At 48.7% G+C, this 16270-nt stretch overlaps 1 protein-coding gene across 1 annotated transcript in view; it reads left to right on the top strand.

Moving 5' to 3' along the window:
* The window catches only part of rgs9b (regulator of G protein signaling 9b), a 90092-nt gene that overhangs the window by 28482 nt on the left and 45340 nt on the right, over positions 1-16270 (top strand). Inside the window, exons 2-6 of the mRNA XM_052032868.1 lie at positions 2400-2496; positions 9121-9171; positions 10736-10842; positions 14104-14155; positions 14394-14452. Coding sequence (XP_051888828.1) covers positions 2400-2496; positions 9121-9171; positions 10736-10842; positions 14104-14155; positions 14394-14452 — 366 coding nt within the window. The remainder of the gene's footprint in view (positions 1-2399; positions 2497-9120; positions 9172-10735; positions 10843-14103; positions 14156-14393; positions 14453-16270) is intronic.

Genomic DNA, 16270 nt, shown 5'->3' with positions numbered 1-16270 from the left:
TTATTTCCTTCGCACTGGATTAGCAGGGAAGCTGATTATGTTTAAAGCTCATGGTGTGACCCCTGGAGATCTGCCCCCTCCTACCTGCAGGACGTGCCCAGCTTGTTCATTTCATTTTATGCCGGTGTTGCCGGTCGTTGAAAGTGCTGGGTCCCCGATGACCCTCATCAACTTTTACAGATGCATCATAGAAAGCATCCTATCCGGATGCATCACGCCTTGGTACGGCAACTGCTCTGCCCAGGACCGCAAGAAACTGCAGAGAGTTGTGGACACAGCCCAGTCCGTCACACAAATCAGCCTCCCCTCCACTGAGTCTCTCTACCCTTCCCGCTGCCTTGGAAAAGCAGCCAACACCATTAAGGACCCCTCATTTTCTCTTCTCCCCCCTCCTGTCAGGCAGAAGGTACAAAAGCCTGAGAGCATGAACGACCAGAATAAAGACAACTTCTATCCCGCTGTTATCAGACTCCTGAATGGCCCTCTCATATGCTAAAGGATGAACTTCTGAAGTCTTGTTCTTCCAGTCTACCTCGTTGTGGCTCTTGCACTTTATTTGTCTGCCTGCACTGCACTTTCTCTGTAACTGGAACACTATATTCTGCATTCTGTTTTCTTTCCACTACCTCAATGTATTTGTGTACTGGTCAGGCACAGTAGCCTAGCGGTTAGCGTAACGCTATTACAGCGCCAGTGACCTGGGTTCAATTCCAGCTGCTGTCTGTAACGAGTTTGTACATTCTCCCTGGTCTGCGTGGGTTTCCTCCGGGTGCTCCGGTTTCCTCCCACATTCCAAAGACATACGGGTTAGGAAGCTGTAGGCATGCTATGTTGGCGCCGGAAGCGTGGTGACACTTGCGCGCTGCCCCCCAGAACATTCTACGCAAAAGGTGCATTTCACTGTGTGTTTCAACATACATGAGACTAGTAAAGAAATCTTATCTTATGCAGGGCATGATCTGTCTGGATGGCATGTAAACAAAAGCTTTTCACTGACCCTCAGTGACAACAGTAAACCAATACCAGTACCAGTATGTCTCTGTTGAACAGGTTGACTTGTCGTCTATACTCTGCCTCACAACTTTTCCCCATTTTTACTTTCAGTATGATACTCCTGACTGACGGAGACCGTCCACGCAGATCTTTAACTGCAACAAGTCAATACCCACAGGCTGTCAGAGCAGAACTAAAAAGTAACCCAAAACTCATACATAGGGGGCTATGTGGGAGGGAAGGGTTAGACAGATCTTAGAGCAGGACAAAATGTCGGCGCAACTTTGTGGGCTGAAGGGCCTGTACTGTGCTGTACTGTTCTATGTTCATTCCTCAGCAGTTAAGGAAATACTGGCTCTTTGTTGCAAACACATCCTGCTGATGATTTATACGACTCAGTTCAGTATTTCGGTCTTGCCTTTTCGACTCGTCATTATACGGTGGTGATGTGGTCAAGGCTGACAGTCCCGCACAGAGCTGAGGGCGTGCTGCATTGTCGGAGGTGGGAGAGACATTAAACCAAGGCCCAGCCTGTGCTCTCCGCCCAAGGTGCAAGATCTCACGGCAGTGTTTCAGACCACAACGGGGAGATCTTCTGGTGTTCTGGCCAGGGCTGTTCCTCCAACCAACGTCACTGGTAACCTGGAGACACCAGAGATTCTGCAGATGCTGGAATCTGGAGCAACACACACACACACACACACACACACACATAGAGTGCTGGAGGAACGCAGCAGGTCAGGCAGCGAAATAAATAGTTGACGTTTCGGGTCAAGACCCTTCCGAAACGTAGATGTTGCCTGACCTGCTGAGTTCCTCCTGCACTTTGTGTGTGTGTATCGCTGGTAACCTCACTGTTTTGGGAGGGGGGGGGGAGGAGCTTGACGTGCTCCAATTGGTTTCTGTATCTCCTGGGACATGTATTATTAGGGCAGATCTCCCATTTCACCTGTGCCTGTTAGAACCTGTGTGGATGTGATTGTGTGTGTGCACGTGCGTGTATGTGTGCAGGAAAGTCTGTATGATACCCGCTGATGTAATATGTGTGCAATTATATCTGCAGTGTGTGTGCTCGTGTGCATGTGCATATACATGTGCTATGTGAAATATCAAGTGAATTGGAAGCTAATGTAGAGGCACAAACAAGTCTCATGGTGCAGGGGGAGCAGGGACCAGCCTGTCTGAGCTTTGAACCAGGCACAAGGCCGGGTACGCTGACTGATACTTCAGGGGCACTTTTCCTGAGACGAGCTGCGTGCCTCGTCGTCGGCAGAGGATTATTCCGTTCACTGGTCTCTGAAGCCTGGGGTTCCCTCTCCAACCCCCAGCACTGCCTCGTGCAGATGCAGTTGTGCCTCTTATTGTCTTTGAGTGTTTGCTCTGATCTGCTCTCCTCTCCTCTGTAGATTGAACCTCTGATCATGGAGATGCAGGACCCTGGGACTGGGATCAAAACACAGACCCAGAGGCTGATGATCACCACCATTCCTCATGCTGTGACAGGTAAGAGGCCTGACATTCCTACCTACTGGCACAGCCAGGGCACAGGGAGCCAGCTCCCTGCATTGATGCTGGTTGATGTCCAAGGACTTGTTTCTTGATATTGATTTATTGCACTCCACTGCCACTCCGTTACACAGCGTCAGTCGTTGTGAAAGTGGGGCCGGTTACTGCTGCAGCCGTCCAGCATTGAACTGTTAAAGCAGGCCACTGGTACATAAGTTAGGAAGTTGTGGGCGTGCTATGTTGGCGCCAGAAGCGTAGCGACACTTACGGGCTGCCCCCAGAACGCTCTACGCAAAAGATGCATTTCACTGTGTGTTTCGATGTACATGTGATTAATAAAGATACCTTATCTGTCTTATAAGAGATAGGAGCAGGAGAAGGCCAAATGGTCCCACCAACTTGCTCTGCCATTCAATAAAGTCGAGGCTTCAAGTCTAATTAAGATAAGATATCTTTATTAGTCACATGTACATCGAAACACACAGTGAAATGCATCTTCTACGTAGAGTGTTCTGCGGGCAGCCTGCAAGTGTCGCCACGCTTCTGGCACCAACATAGCATGCCCACAACTTCCTAACCTGCACGTCTTTGGAATGTGGGAGGAAACCCACGCAGACACAGGGAGAACGTACAAACTCCTTACAGCGGCAGGAATTGAACTCAGGTCGCTGGTGCTGTAATAGCTTTACGCTAACCGCTACACTACCATGCCTATCAGTCTAAGCCTCAAACACATTCAAACCAACTGTTGTGTTAGCAGCTCAAGTTGGACCTATAGGATGAGGAATCTAACCTAATGTCCAATGTCTTACACCATTGGACGTTCCTGGTGAGTGGAGATTTGGATATGGGTTTATTAATTTAGTTTTAAAGGTTTCTGCAGCTGTCTTTACAGGGCCCTCTTAATAGTGTCCCTGTTCAGGAGAGTACCCCATTAACTCAAGTGAATTGTGAGCCTCGTCACATTCCTCTAGAGGGAAGAAGGTGTTTAATGTGCAGCCTTCCTGTTTGTAGCTTATAGCAACTTAAACAGCAGGAATAGGCGTGGACCATGCACCCCCTTGACCCCTCCCCCCAATCTGCCTTTCAGCCATTTAGAGGAAACTCCAAGTTGAATATTGCCAGTAAAATCTGTCTGGCCACCCAATGGATGGATTTTCCTGGGGTTGGGGAATCAAGAACTAAAGGGCATAGGTTTAAGGTCAGAGGGGATAAATTTAATAGGAACCTGAGAGGCAACTTTTTTTTTACCCAGAAGGTGGTCAGTATATGGAACGAGCTGCCAGAGGAAGTGGCTGAGGCAGGTACGTTAACAACATTTAAAAGGTGCACGGATAGGAAAGGTTTCGAGGTTTAGCAGGCAAATTGGACCAGCTTAAGTGGGCACATTGGTCGGCATGTACAAGTTGGGCCAAAGGGTCTGTTCCCATGCAGTATGACTCTATGACTGAGCACCCACGTCTCTGAGGTGGGGAGTTCCAAAGATTCACTGCGCCTGTGTAAAAGAATCCCACTTCTCTGGCCATCCAGTGACTATGCTCCTAGTTCTTGACTCTCCAGCTGGGGAAACAGCCTTGGGATCTACCCTGTCAATCCCTCTCAGAATCCTGGGAATCCTAACGAGACTCCTAAAGGGCAGATGAAATTGCAAGGAGCAGGACTGCTTGTTGGGACACAGCCTTTGCCTACTGACTAATGGTCACTCTGACACATGGCCTTGCACACACAGATTCTACTCAGATAAGACTGTAAGAATGGCCTTATTGTACAGGGGCTCCCAGGTTACGAATGACCTGACTTATGGAAATCTGCAAATTCTCCCATGCATTAAAACATTTTTTGAGCTAATAATAATAATAATAGTAAAATGTTTCATGGCATTCGTTAATGAGTGGATACAGTGTATATTGCATTTGTTTAATTACGAGTGGTGTAGGGTGATTATTCAATAAAATGGAAGAATTATAGCAAGTGAATGTGGAGTTACATGACTTACAGAGACATCGGTTTATGGGCAACTCTCAGAAACAGAACCCTTACACAACCCCGGGACTGACTCTGTTCCTATTCTTCCACTGACTCTGAGGGTGGGAAGTTCAAGGGAGATATCAGAGGGAGGTTTTTCACCCAGAGAGTGGTTGGCGCATGGAATGCGCTGCCTGGGGTGGTGGTGGAGGCAGGTACGTTGGTCAAGTTCAAGAGATTGTTAGATAAGCATATGGAGGAATTTAAAATAGAGGGATATGTGGGAGGAAGGGGTTAGATAGTCTTAGGCGAGGTTTAAAGGTCGGCACAACATGGTGGGCCGAAGGGCCTGTATTGTGCTGTATGGTTCTATGGTAACCTGGTGTCAGAAAGTTGTCAGTTCAAATCCCACGCCAGAGCTTGAGTGCACAAATCTGGTGCGCCTTTACTGAGGGAATGGTGCACTGTTGGATAAGATGTCAAACCAGGTAACCTAGCAGCAGACCAAGGTAATGAAAAGATGAACGGTCCACTCCTTCTTTGGCTGATTCTGCTTCCTAAGATTTCTTTATTAGTCACATGTACATCAAAACACACGGTGAAATGCATCTTCTGCGTAGTGTGTTCTGGGGGCAAGCCCACAAGTGTTGCCATGCTTCTGGTGCAAACCAGGGTCCACCAGTGGCCCAGCCAAAGTTGAACTCCCCACCATCTTCACTGCTGGTCATCGCTGTTCCTGGGATCTTACTGAGCATAACATTGCTCCTGCATTTACCCATATTACAACGGTGACCACACGAAGAACACACTCTGTTGGCTGTAAGGGGCTTGGGGACCCACTGGATATGGGAGTGATTACTGAGTGTTGATTTGGGACTGGAATGCTAACTTGCCTGAAACTGAGGTACACAAAGGTGGTCTTGGATCTATGAAACATTGTTCACCACCCTCCAGTGCACTTCAAAGGCCAGTTTATGCCCAGCAATGTCTTTATCTGTTCATTGAAGCATCATTGGCAAAGGCAGCATTTATTGCCCATCCCTATTTGCCCTTGAGAAGGCAGTGGTGAGCTGCCTCCCTGACCCACCGCAGCCCCTCTGGTGATCTGCAACACCACGTTGACTAGAAGATCAATTTTCACACATGGGTCGTGTTGTTTGGGAGAATTGTCCCGCCTCTCTGCTGGACAATGCCACAGGATCTTTATGGGTTAGGAAGTTGCGGGCATGCTATGTTGGCGCTGGAAGCGTGGCGACACTTGCGAGCTGCCCCCCAGAATGCTCTATGTAGAGGGCAGGGACGGTAGTGTAGCGGTTAGCGTAATGCTTTACAGCGCCGGCGACCCGGGTTCAATTCCCGCTGCTGTCTGCAAGGAGTTTGTACGTTCTCCCCGTGTCTGCGTGGGTTTCCTCCGGGTGCTCCGGTTTCCTCCCACATTCCAAAGACTTACGGGTTAGGAAGTTGTGGGCATGCTATGTTGGCGACGGAAGGGTGGCGACACTTGTGGGCTGCCCCCAGAACACACTATGCAAAAGGTGCATTTCACTGTGTGTTTTGATGTACATGTGACTAATAAAGAAATCTTATCTTATCGCCACCAATACCCTCCTAACATCTCAGCCAGTTTAAGAGCTCACCTCACGGCAGAGATGCACTCTCTCAACACTGCACTGGAGCATCGGCAGAGCTTGAGTGCTTGAGACCCCAGAGAGAGTAATGATCCAAAAGCCACTTGCCCTCAACTAGCGCCAGAGAGCTGAAAGAATCTGCAGTTCCCACATTGGCTTCATCAGTCACAACAGAACAGAATTGGTGTGGAAGCAAGTCATCCTTGATCCCATGGCTAAGAAAGATCCCATGACTGGCCAAAGCCATCCTGTTGCCTGAGATTAAAGCCAGAATATATCAGTAGGCGAGTTAACTCACAGTGTCCTTGAGATGATGCCCAGTGCGATGCATTGTCACCTTGGCTGTCACAGACTTGGAGACTGGCTCCCTTCCCCATTAGGTAGCATCAGAGGGCAATGTGTCCTCAGTTCTGCACAGACCCCAAAGGGAAGGGGTGACGATAAAATGAATGGGGCAGGGCAGGGAAAGTGGCCCATGGCATCACGTGGAGGATGGGCTCCTGCAGTGACCCAGGGTTGGTACAACGGAACAGAGCATCTCCCAATGTGGCGCGGGGTTCTGATTCTCCATCTAGGATTGAAAATTCTGGAAAGACGTGTGGGGAGAGAACTGGTTAAGAAGCATTCCCAGGTCTTTGCAACCCCCAGGCCTGTTGTACTTGTTCCTCAGCTGATTTTGTATTTCCACCACTTAGTCAGTCGCAGGGCACGGAAACAGGCCCTTCGGCCCAATTCGTCCATGCCGACCGAGGTGCCCTCCAAACTAGCCCCACGTTCCTGCATTTGGCCCAGATCCCTCTAAACCCCTCCTATATATGTACTCATCCAAATGTTGTTACTGTACCTGCCTCAACCACTTCCTCTGGCAGCTCGTTCCACATACGCACCACCCTCTGTGTGAAGAAGTTGCCCCTCAAGACCCGGTGCATTCATCCTATCTATGCTCCTCATGATTTTTCTTCTCTCCCTGAGATCACTTTCTCTGTAACTGCAACACTTCATTCTGCATCCTGTTATTGCTTTTCCCATGTACTACCTCGAGGTCTGCTGTGGTGAAATGATCCTTATGGATGGCAGACAAAACCAAGTTTGTCACTGTACCTCGGTACGTGTGGCAATAATAAACCAATTTACCGATTCACCAGCCTCTGGAGCGTGAGGTCCACTCCACCTCCTCACATCTTTGACTTGGAGCGAAGTGGCAGCTCTGGGTAGCAGCGGTGCGCGGGTGGAGACGACTAGCTTCCCTGGACAGACGGGAGCAGGGCAGACGGGAGCCCAGGCCCAACCATACTCATCGCTTGATCCACCCCCACAAGACCAGCCTCTTTGATGCCACCCGTCGCCTCTGCACAGAAGATGAAACAGAATCAGCTGAAGAGGAACGTGGATAGCTCATCCTTGCATTAGCTCGGTCTGTTGCTAGGTTACCTGGTTATAAAATTAAGAGGATTACATAACACCCACAAGACTGCAGATCTTATCCATTTTGAAATGTCCTTTGTATCAGGGCATTAGCTGGGGTCCAACCAGCAGTGGCTACTGATTTAGGTCCCTCTTGCCCTGAAGGGAGCTGGTTTCTCTGGAGCTGGACCCTTCCTTCCCTGGATCTTGTAGCTTATCTTTACTGTCAGTAACCTCTCACAGCTCTACAACCCACTGGGACCTCTTCCTTCTCCAATCCTATACAACCCTAGCTGACCTCAAACTCCTTCCATCCCTTGATAACTTCCAGGACCTCTGCACTCCTCCATTCCCTCTACATCCTTCCAGGACCTATGCTTCAATCACTCTATAACCTTCCAGGACCTCTACACACTTCCAATTCACTTTACAAACCTTCAGGACCTTTGAACTCCTCCAATCCTGGTCCTCCATGCACCCCTGATTTCCTTCACTCTACTGTGATTGGCCATCCCTTCCCTGGCTGGGCCCTGGATCCTCTAATTCCCTCTCGAAACCTTGATCCTCTCCTCCCTCCTTTACGATACACCTTAAGCCTTCTCTTTGACCAGGATCTTGGAAGGAAGTCAAATTGTCCATTGGATCCATACCCTTCCCTTTCCCAGTAACCCTGGAACATATTCCCTCTCTCTCCCACTTGCCTGCACTGTTGGGTAACTTACAGCAGCCAAACGTCTTTGGGAATGGGAGGAAGCTGGAAGCCCACACGGTCACAGGGAGAGCACGCGATCTCCACCCAGCGGAACCCAGCACTGGAGCTGCCAGGGAGCAGCACCTACACCTGCACCCCTCTGCTCTGCTGCTCAGTGGGAAGCTGCAACCTTGTGCACCTTGCCTGAAGTTTGTCATCAAATGGAGGGACAAGTATTCCCTGCCCTTTCCCAATCAGCCCCGTTGGCAGGAAAGCAACAAATTTGTCTGCTAGTGCGCAGGTCCTGGGATAGAATGACCCACCCACCTTGAACTCTGCTCCTGAAATTGATCTTCAGAAGCCGACGTCTCCCTGCATTTGTCGCTTTACCGGGAGAGAGGGCGGACTCGACAGTAAGATCAAAGTTAATGAGAGCCCGGCCAGAGCTGGGCTTTGATTGGCTAAATCTCATAGAATGGGAGACCTTATAGGGGTTTAGAAAATCATGAGGGGCACAGATAGGGTGAATGGTCACAGGCTTTCTTTCCAGGATAGGAACTAGAGGGCACAGGTTTAAGGTGAGAGGGGAAAGATTTAAAGAGGACCCGAGGGGCAACTTCTTCACACAGAGGGTGGTGGGTGTGTGGAACGAGCTGCCAGAGGAGGTGGTAGAGGTGGGTATAATTACAGTGTTGAAAGGACATTTGGAAAGGTGCATGGATGGGAAAGTTTAGAGGGATTGGGGCCAAATGTGGGGAAATGGGACTAGCTCAGGTAGGCATCTTGGTTGGCATGGATGAGTTGGGTCGAAGGGCCTGTTTCCGTGCTGTGTAACTCTACGAAGCCAGTGACCTGAGTTTGAACCCAATCTCGATGACCCTCCGAAGCAGGGTTTCACTCGAGCTGACCTCACGCTGCCTTTTCTCTTTGCAGGGAACGATGTGTTGGAGTGGCTGATTCAACGTCTGCAGGTCACAGAGGAAGGTAGGAGACCAGTCAAACACCCTGGAACCATCTCCCTCCCCAGCCCAGTCCTCTGTTACTCCTTTGAACTGTATCCTGAACCTCTTCCCTCCCCTCCCAATGAATACTTTGTTCATCGCTCCTCCCCAGAGCTCAGACCCACAAACATAAACCCTCAAGGGTGGTGAGGCAGCTGGTGACTTTGACCAATGGTGTAGGACATTTGGTGGCTTTGACCGATAGTGTGGGGGAACTCGAGACACAAGAGATTCTGCAGATACTGGAATCTGGAGCAACACACACAAATGCTGGAGGAACTCAGCAGGTCAGGCAGCATCTATGGAGGGAACTAAACAGTCGATGTTTCAGGTCGAGACCCTTCATCTGGACTCATCAGTGTGGAGGAGCTGGTGGCTTTGACCGATGCTGTGGGGGAGCTGGTGGCTTTGACCGATGCTGTGGGGGAGCTGGTGGCTTTGACCAATGGTGTGCGGGAGCTGGTGGCTTTGACCGATGCTGTGGGGGAGCTGGTGGCTTTGTCCGATGGTGTGCGGGAGCTGGTGGCTTTGACCAATGGTGTGAGGGACCTGGTGGCTTTGACCAATGGCTGTATCCGCTGATACCATGCCTCAGATTTATGCTGTTAGCTAAGGTCCCGGGTTCACTGTTGTCTGCTGGAGGGGAGTGATCTGATGAGACATACCCCTGTAACATCAGGTATAAAGGAAAAAACTGCAGATGCTGGAAATCTGAAATAAAAACAGAAAATGCTGGAAATACTGGTCAGACAGCATCTGTGGAGAGAGGAACAATTAATATTTTGGGAAAGAGTGCAAAGATTTATGAGGATGCTGCCAGGACTTAAGGGCCTGAGTTATAGGAAGAAGTTGGGCAGGCTAGGTCTTTATCCATTGGAATGTAGGAGACTGAGGGGTGACTTATAGAGGTGTATCAAATCATGAGGGGCATAGATAGGGTGAATATGCACAGTCTTTTTCCCAGGGAAAGGGAGCCAGAAACTAAGAGGGCATAGGTTTAAGGTGAGAGGGGAAAGATTTACAAGGGGCCTGAGGGGCAACTTCTTCATGCAGAGGGTGGTGGGTATATGGAACGAGCTGCCAGAGAAAGTGGTTGAGGCAGGTACATTAACAACATTTAAAAGACACTTGGACAGGTACATGGATAGGAAAGGTTTAGAGGGATACGGGCCAAATGCGGGCAAATGGGACTGGCTTAGATGGGAATCTTGGTTGGCGTGGACCAGCTGGGCTAAAGAACCAGTGTTTTTGTAAATGTACGTATAGTGTGTCTGTGTGCGTGTATGTGTATTGTCTATGACTTTATGAATTATAGTAATTCCCATTTGTATTTTGTATATGTAAATGTACGTACAGCATGTCTATATGGGTGTGTGTGTATGCATAATGTTTCTTTGTACAGAATAATATATGTGTCTATATATACAACATGTGTATGTGGATAATGAGTGTGAAGTGCTTGCTGGTCATGTCTCTCCTATTGCTTATGTTGCTCGGGTAACTCCACTGAAGTTGACTGCTTTTTGTTGTTCAATTGTTTTTTTTAGAAGGCAGCCTATTGGGAAACCTGCTGGTGAAGCTTGGCTACATCTACCCCTTACAGGAGCCCAAGAACTTAGTCCTGAGGCCAGACAACAGTCTTTACAGGTTCCAGGTGAGCAAATGGCAGCGAAGCAGGAGGTGCAGAGACACAGCAGGTTGTGTTTCTCCCACTCACGACCCCCCTCTCAAACCCCATGCTGGTCACAAGGCTGCTGTCTGAGTGGCCCTGCAGGTCCAGGTGTTGCTGTGACTGGTGACTCCGCCTCAGGTGGGGGAGTCCTTTGGCTTCGCCCCTACGCCACCCTGATGGCCTTTTGACAGCTTGGCAATCAGACACCTTTAAAAACAGTTCAAAAGGATTAATGTAATATTTTTAAAAATATTTAATCATTTCAAGGAAGTTAAAAAATATATGTACAAGCAGCATTACGGGGGGGGGGAGGGGGTGGGCGGGGTGGTTGTGTTCCTGGAACATGTATTGCAGTTTTCCGTCGTGCAAAGCTGTGTCGTCTGTGTAAGCATCAAGAAACACGAGTTTGAAAAAAATACTTTTTTTTTATTACATTTTTCTCACAATTTCTGCAAGAGCAAATTTTTTTCCGTGCCTCAAATTTTTGGAGAGTGATTTTGAATTCTATAAGGGCCAATTTTTGTAGCCTGAACGGTTATAACACGGGTCATGTGTTTATCTATAAACACATTTAGGTGATCTAATTAATTCATTAATATTAAGGAAATTTTAAGAAGCCCTGTGCTTCCCTACAGATTGGTGATCATACAGACGAATGTTGCTCACCCCTGTGCCGCCCTTTGAGTGAGCTGTGCAAGTTATTCCTTTGTCACAAGGCAAATTAATCCACTTCTGAAGTTTACCATGCAGCCTGATTCTGTTGCCCGTTGTGATCCTTGTTGCCCTCCAGATCACTGGCAATTCATTCCCATCTGTCCCACGGAAACCTCTGATCATTCCGAGGGCCTCTCACCAAGTCTTTCCCTGACCTTCGCTGCTGGATGGGGAACATTGCCACGTTTTCAAATCCCATTGTGTAACCCCTGCTTTCACCCTCCCCTGAAAGGGATTGATATATCCTTCCCAAATCGTCACAGAGTCAGGCTCGTAGAACATAGATTCAAGCCCTTTGGCCCTCAGCATCCATGTTGACCATGACGAGTGCATCTACTCTAATCCCATCTACCAGTCTGTAGCCTTCCATGGCAATCCAAGAGTTCGTCTAGATACTTCCTAAGTGTTGCGAGGGTCTCTGCCTCCTCCACCCCCACAGGGCAGTGCATTCCAGATTCCAACCACCCTCCGGCTGAAAAGAATCCTTCCACAGATGTCCCTTCAAATCTCTTCCCCCTTATCCTAAACCTATGCCTTCAAATCCCATGTAGCCCCAGAGAAAGGAATTTGGTAATAAAACCCGTTACATCACTAGCACACTGTCTTTCAACTGCAAAATGCACCGCAGTTATTCATCTAGACTACCTCGACGGCATCTCAATTAGCACCTCGAACAAGGTAAAATTTCTCAACGTTACCATGGTAACATTTGCCCTGGGGAAGGGTATCTCACTATCCGCTCTATCTACACCTCAGTCCAGTCTCCTCTCAGCCTTCCCCATTCCAAGGAAAACAAACTCAGCCTTATACGAACTCTCCATGTGGGAAACGTCCAGAAATAGCCACAGTCTCCCTGCTGAGGACCAACCAGAGTTCGGAAAGGTCCTTGCTTTCTTATTCCGAGGACTTGGTCCCCTGCCACCTTCAACAGGTTCTGAACATGGGTACCCATGCTCCTCTGCTCTTGTAACCCCAACTACTAGGACCCAGCACCGGGAGGAGCCAGGTGGATAGAGTTAACACAGTCAAGCTTCGAAGTTTTAGGGTTAAACCGGTTCAAATCCCACATGGCCCCAGAGAAAGGAATTTGATAATAAAACCTCGTCCATTGCCCTGAAAATTTCCCCGTTACATCACTAGCACACTGTCTTTCAACTGCAAAATGCACTGCAGTTAGTCACCTAGACTACCTCGACAGCGACTCAATTAGCACCTCGAACGAGGTAAAATTTGTCAACATTACCATGGTAACATTTGACCCGAGGCGCATCAGGAGGTATCAGAATCTACAACCAATAGCTTGGCCGGAGGAAGATCTTACGGAGTCGTTCAGGGAGGAAAGAGAAGTGGCGGGAGGGAATACTAGAACTTCGGGCCCTGTCTGTGAAAGGAAACAGTGGTCTGAAACCTCAGGAAGGAGCAAGAGACTGGAGTGCAGGGATCTCGGAGGGTTGAAAGGCTCCAGGAGACCACAGAGACAAGGTCACGGGCAACTGTGAGGTTTGGGAGGTCAAATGTAAAGGGAAAGTACACAGTTAATGGCAAGACGCCTGCTGTACAGAGGGATATTGGGGACCAAGTCCATAGCTCCCTGAAAGTGGCCGCACAGGTTGATAGGGTGGTAAAGAAGGTGTACGGCGTGCTTGCCTTTATTAGTCGAGGCATTGGGTTCAAGAGTCAGGAAGTTGTGTTGCAGCTTAATAAAACTCTAGTTCGGCCACATCTGGAGTATTCAGTTCTGGTCGCCCCATTACAGGAAAGATGTGGAGGCTTTGGAGAGGGTGCAGAAGAGGTTCCCCATCCCCTGGATTAGAGGGGATGAGCTATAAGGAGAAGTTGGACAAACTTGGGTTGTTTTCTCTGGAACGTCGGAGGCTGAGGGGAGACCTGATAAGAGTTTATAAAATTATGAGACGCATAGATAGAGTAGACAGCCGGTATAGATAGATAGAGATAGATAGTTATTTATTAGTCACATGTACATCGAAACACACAGTGAAATGCATCTTTTTGCGTTACTAAGAATGTGTTGGGGGCAGCTCAGGGTAAAAATGTCTAAATCTAGAGGGCATGCACTTAAGGTGAGAGGGGGTAAGTTCAAAGGAGATGTGCAGGGCAAGTTCTTTTTACGGAGAGTGGTGGGTGCCTGGAATGTGCTGCCAGGGGTGGGGGTGGAGGCAGATACGATAGAGGGATTTAAGAAGCTCTTAGATAGGCCCATGAATGTGCAGAGAATGGAGGGAGATGGACCATGTGCAGGCAGGAGGGGTTAGGTGTCATTAGCTTACTTGGTTTGGCACAACATCGTGGGCCGAAGGGCCCGTTCCTGTGCTGTACTGTTCTGTGTTCTATGAAGGTGGATGTATAGGGAGCCAATTCAAATGAGTCGGTGAACGAGACTTGGTTTGAGTTGATGTACAGGCAGTTAACGTGCAATGACCACCTCAGTGAGGGCGTGCTGTTTCTACCCTGAGCCGCTTGTTGTGTTTACGATCTAACCCACCCTCTCGTGTGTTTTACCCTTCACAGACACCATACTTCTGGCCCAGTCAGGAGTGGCCAGCAGAGGACACTGACTACGGTGAGTTTTTTTCCCAGTCGCACCCACTCTCCAACCACCGTCAAACAAATTAATTAACGCTGACGCTAGATAGAAAGACTTGCATTTCTGTAGCGCCTTTAATGACCTCAAGATGTCCCAGAGAGCTTTACAGCCAATTAAATGTAACGACAAGAAGTTGCTATGGAGATGTAGGAAAACTGGCCTACTTTCTGCTTTGAAGTTGTTCATTGACGATTGAATTTTTTTTGTTCAACAGCAATTTATTTGGCAAAGAAAAATATCCGTAAAAAAGGTGTGTTGGAAGAATATGAGAAGGTAAGGGCTGCAGTGTGAGAGTCACGAGTTTAGAGGTTTCTGTGCACTGAAACTCCTCTTTGCCCACTCTGGTGGTTGTTCTTGACCAGGTTAACGTCACATCCTTTCAGCCTCGTAGGTGGAGTTTGCTCCCCTCCCCCCTTTGTAAAACCACTGCCCAGTTTCAGGTGTGGGACTCAGACTCATGCCCCCAGTCATGTGTTGGAACCGCCCACCGATTCCTGAGGGACTTGCCCATTCATCCCGAACTTGCTCATTAGCCATTGGCCACCCTCAACTAGCCTAGCTACATCCCACACGTACCCAACGGCCTCGGACACACCAAGGGGGCTGTGGCTTAGCCTGGCCTTTTGGCACAATCGGCCCCTTGGAAGCACAGCACGGAAGGAGGCCATTCGGCCCATCTTGTTGGTGCTGGCTCTAAGAACCTAAATGAGTCCTGTTTCCCCAGAGCACTGCATCTCAAGAATTCATCCAGTTCCTTTTGGATCTACTTCCAAAGTGATCAGTGTGTTTCAGATCACAATAACGCCCTGCGTGAAGGGCGAATCCCAGGACACAATGCAAGAGGAAAATCATCAACAACAATTTGACATCGCAGTGAACGGTTTGAAGGAAATATTTCCTCATTCGTTCCTTTGGTGACTGAGGTCACTCTCCCTTCATTTCCACCATCTAAGCTTTGCTGCTTTTAAACGCCTCGATCAATCTCCTCTTCACCTTCTCTGGGCAAGCGTGTTGAGTTTTTACAGCAACGTTGGCCTCTTTCACCAGAGCCCGTTTTATTTGTTTATGGAATTGCTTTGAGCAAATTCCAAAGTTCTCGGCCCATCTATGGTGGGATTTGAACTCACAGCTGGCAAGGTTACCACTTCATTACCACACAGCCATGTCGGGAGGCAGTCAAGGTCAACCAGTCATGGTTTGTCATCGATTCATACAGCATGGAAACAGGTTCCTTGGCCCACCAAGTTCCTGGCAACCACCAACCACCCTGAATGGGTCGACGGAAAATCTCCTGAAGGAACTCAGCAGGTCAGGCAGCATCTGTGGATGGAAATGGACAGTCAGTGTTTTGGGTCAGAAAGTTTATTTGGACTGATGATGAAGGGTCTCAACCCGAAACATCAACTGTCCATTTCCCTCCACAGATGCTGCTCGACCTGCTGAGTTCCTCCAGCACCTCGTTCCAGATTCCAGCATCTGCAATCTCTTGTATCTCCCTGGATGGTGGTGGATAGTCGGTGTGGCCGTGGTGGGCAGAATGGCCTGTATGCTTGCTGTATGATCTATGGCTCTGTGACCCATTTACACTAATCCCATTTTATTCTCCCCACATTCCCATCAATTCCCCTCACCTACACACTAGGGACAATTTAGAGTGGACAATGGTCAATGAAAGTCAAAGTGCAAAGTCAAAGTCGAGTTTATTGTCACATGTACAGGTCCATGTGTGCACAGGTGCAATGAAAAACTTACCTGCAGCAGCATCACAGGCACATAGCATCAGATAAGCAGCATTCACAAGAGAAATATAAATTATACACAATTTTTACAAGAAAGAACACAATTAGAACAAAAAAAAGAATCCATTTTAATGCAAAGTGATGAAAGTGGTCACAGTGTTGCTAAACTCTAGTGATTAGGGTTGTGCCAGCTGGTTCAGGAACCGAATGGTTGAAGGGAAGTAGCTGTGCCTGAACCTGGTGGTGTGGGACTTCAGGCTTCTGTACCTCCTGCCCGACGGGAGCTGCGAGAAGATGGCACAGCCCGGATGGTGGGGATCTTTGATGATGGGTGTTGCCTTCTTGAGGCAGC

The sequence above is a fragment of the Pristis pectinata genome, chromosome 18 (assembly GCF_009764475.1).
Source record: "Pristis pectinata isolate sPriPec2 chromosome 18, sPriPec2.1.pri, whole genome shotgun sequence".
In the NCBI taxonomy this organism is placed as follows: domain Eukaryota; kingdom Metazoa; phylum Chordata; class Chondrichthyes; order Rhinopristiformes; family Pristidae; genus Pristis; species Pristis pectinata.
The sequence above is the reverse complement of the archived record's forward strand: the minus strand, read 5'-3'. Positions and strand labels throughout refer to the sequence as shown.